At 39.3% G+C, this 3,453-nt stretch overlaps 1 protein-coding gene across 1 annotated transcript; it reads right to left on the reverse strand.

The window, feature by feature from the left end:
- Positions 1 to 2,656: 2,656 nt before the first annotated feature.
- LOC145156197 (uncharacterized) lies at positions 2,657 to 3,223 on the reverse strand. Its single transcript, XM_079075670.1, has one exon. It carries the CDS (start codon positions 3,221 to 3,223, stop codon positions 2,657 to 2,659), a length of 567 nt encoding a protein of 188 aa, XP_078931796.1.
- Positions 3,224 to 3,453: the final 230 nt, after the last annotated feature.

Genomic DNA, 3,453 nt, shown 5'->3' on the forward strand with positions numbered 1-3,453 from the left:
TTGGTGAAGTCCCGCAGACTCAACCCCAGCTGCTGGATGATAGAATCCCGATTTGTCAATATCAAAACATCACCAAATTAATAATTGGGTCCCAACACATAACCATAAGTTCATTCTTTGGATAATTACTACATTACCCCAAGCTTGGCTTATTCAAGCATAAGGCCCAATCCATAGGCCCAAAGTCAATTAGGAATCAAAGCCCAACACATGGCTCAATTTTCCAAATTGGGCCCAGGCCTATACATGGTCTTATTCTAAGGCCCAACATCATATAATCATTAAGGCCCAAACTATGGCCCATCTATGGCCCAATTTTCCAAATTAGGCCCAACCCCTTACATGGGCCTTACCCTAGGCCCATTAAATTATTTTAGCCCATTTGCTTGTTCTTGGATGGCCCATTATTATCCCAATCATCAAATCCCAATAGAAAGGCCCAACTTAAGGCCCAAGTGAAATTAGGGTTTCACATAAAATGATGATTAGGGTTAAGTTTCCTACTTAACCCCTTAAGGACTTAATCCACTAAGGACTTAATCCATTAAGTCCAATATTGCTTAGATTAATTTTTGCCAATGATTATTATTTAATATTTCAAGTTATCAAATAATTCCCGTGTGTGTCCCGATAAATTCTCAAAATTAGGGTTTTATTGGCATTAGGGTTTTCCAAACCCTAATTAGGGTTTCCAACCCAAATACTAGCCCATTTATCAATTTGTTGGGCTTTTAGGTCAATTAGGGCTTTATTGGGCCTATTAGGGTCCATTAGGGCTTACAAGGCCCATTAGGGTTTCAAGCACCCTAAACGAATCGAACTCGACGAGGCAAGCACACCGCCACCCGACACGGCGGCCGGTGGTGGCAGCCACCACCCTAAGGTGGTGGTTTTTAATTTCTTTTCATTATTCTTCTTTCTAGTTACATTTTACAATGCTAACTCCAATAATCATCCACACACACACTAATACAAACACATATAGATAATGACCTAGCGGTGGCACATGGCAGCAGCAACCACCCTATGGTGGTGGTGATGCCTTTTCCGAGAACTCCAGCCAAACACCCACACACTCATCAACTGAACACGCACATCATCACACTTTCTACCCGGAAAGGGAAGCCAACCACCCATTTGATGGCGTATGGCGGCGACGGTGATGATTTTTCGATGGCAGCCACCACCTCACGGTGGTGGCGGTGGTTTTTTTGTTGGTTCCCAGTCGATCAACACACACAACAAACCCTTCCTCGAGATTCTGGACACAACCACCACCGGTAGTGCTTAACGACAGCAGCAGCACCACGAGCGGCATAACGGCGACAATCATAGCGGCGCCAACGAAGCTGAGACGCGGCGACACTCTAGGCTATGCAAGATGCTCTCTAAGCATGAAAAAGCATGGACTCTTATGATTGGTTGACATTCATTTAGGCCTTAGAATAGATTAGTGTAACCCATCATGGTTTTATGTTTGATCCTCCGTCTATAAAATAGGGGTTGTTAGTAAGAATTAAAAGTGATTTTCAATGTGGTCCTTTTAGAGGTCTCTAGTTTGTCTCAATTGTATTTGTACTATTTATCTTAGTTTGAGCCTAAGAATAAGATTACCCCTTCCTTCCGTGTGGACGTATCTCACATTATCGAACCACTTTAAATACTATGCCATTGTGTGTTTTTTTTTAATATATTCATGACACTTTGGATACCTTTTTGTCATCTTAAACGCACATTCTTCCAATTGTGTATCAATTTTGTATCTAAAACGTTGTTTCCGCAAAGAAGTAGAGTTTGACATCTAAAAATTAAAAAATTAACGGCACGTTCCAAATTTAAGTATTTAATGTTAAATGGTTGAATGATTTGGTTATATTTCAAGAGAAGGTTGATTATTTTTCATAAAAAGTTGCATAAATATTTGTCAAAAATAAATTGTGATTTGGTTATATTTCTACAATAGTCTCGTTCGTGTTCGTGAACGTTCGTTTATGTTATTCGTTTACGTTTGTTTAGGTTCGTTCAAATAAATTCATTTTATGTTCATATATGCTTAATTAAGTTTGATTATATTACTATATTATATGTTCACTTATGTTCGTATACGTTATGTTCATATATGTTCTATTATGTTTGTTTATATTTGTTCATTTATGTTCGTTTAACATGTTCACGAACATAAACGACCATAAACAATTTAATTTGTTAAATGAACGAGCATAAACAAGAAAAAGCGTTCGTTTATAAATGAACAAAAAAATGCGTTCTTTTATCCGTTCGTGATCATTCTTTTATTCAACCAACTTAAACGAACTAATATGAACAAGCCCCGTTCGTGTTCGTTTAGGGCCCTAGTTGTTGCTAATAAGTATCTAACCCAATATTATACAATTTCATTTTTTGCATTTCATTGGCATACAAGTTACAAAATTCAATCTTATACAAATTTCCCGACATGGAACCAGTATCATTAATTTCTTGTACAGTCTCTAAAATCTTGTCATGCCTTACTCTGTCAAAAACACCATTGTCTTTCGTTTTTAAACAACAATATACATTGTATTTCAGAGTTGTGGATTTTAGAGTATGAAGCAACTCCCGGACTCCCGGTGAACCAAAAAATTCACTACTATCTGTACACGCCAAAATTAATGAATCAAATCATCTGCAACTCATCACACCCATCGTTTTCGTATATGGTGGAGAGCACAAGCCTGAAAGATCCAACACCCAATCGAGCTTTCTTTGAAGAACGTTTTGACAGCTTCCTGATTGATCTGGAGCTCGATTTTCTTAAACTTCCAACATTCTTGTTCTCATTAGCCCCAGTCGTTTCCATCAACACCAATGGCGATATACGAGCCTTGTTGTTGTTCCTCTTATGCGAATCTGCATTGGATTTCGAATCAAGCGCAAGGCTGGCTTTGACTGCCAGCGCAGCCATATCGGAGGCACTTAGTCGACGACCAAGCATTGTTTTTGGTAGAATAAAGTAGATCTGAGCCGCATCAAGCTGGTCTTCTAAATCCAAAGCAATGATATACTGGTCGTAATACAAGTCGTCGGAGTTGCAAAGAAAGAAGGTCGAAGATTTTTCGAACCGAAGAACTTCGGATACAAAGATTGGTGTTGGGTAGGAACACAGATCGCCATCGACGGAAATAACAAACGCAGAACTAGAGTTGTGCACGGAGTCACCAGCGGAAGATAGACAAGCACCCATTTTAGAGAGAGAGAGAGAGAGAGAGAGAAAAAAAAGGAGAGTATGGTGAAATGGAATGAAAAGGGGGTATCGAAGGGATTTGTTATTTATAATAAAGACATCGATGCAAGATGGGGAAATTATAGTCCAAGTTGGGATGTGTGCAATGACGCGGTTGAAGCTGAGCTTTGAGAAACAGTGAAGCCTCCGATAGTATCTTGTAGGGTCCTCTGCTCCTTCCTTGTTGTCTC

The sequence above is a fragment of the Lactuca virosa genome, chromosome 2, assembly GCF_052849685.1.
Source record: "Lactuca virosa cultivar CGN04683 chromosome 2, Lactuca_virosa_CGN04683_v6, whole genome shotgun sequence".
Taxonomy (NCBI): Eukaryota; Viridiplantae; Streptophyta; class Magnoliopsida; order Asterales; family Asteraceae; genus Lactuca; species Lactuca virosa.

Coding starts and splice junctions, on each gene's coding strand:
- LOC145156197 (XM_079075670.1), bottom strand. CDS start 3,223: ATGGGTGCTTGTCTATCTTCCGCTGGTGACTCCGTGCACAACTCTAGT.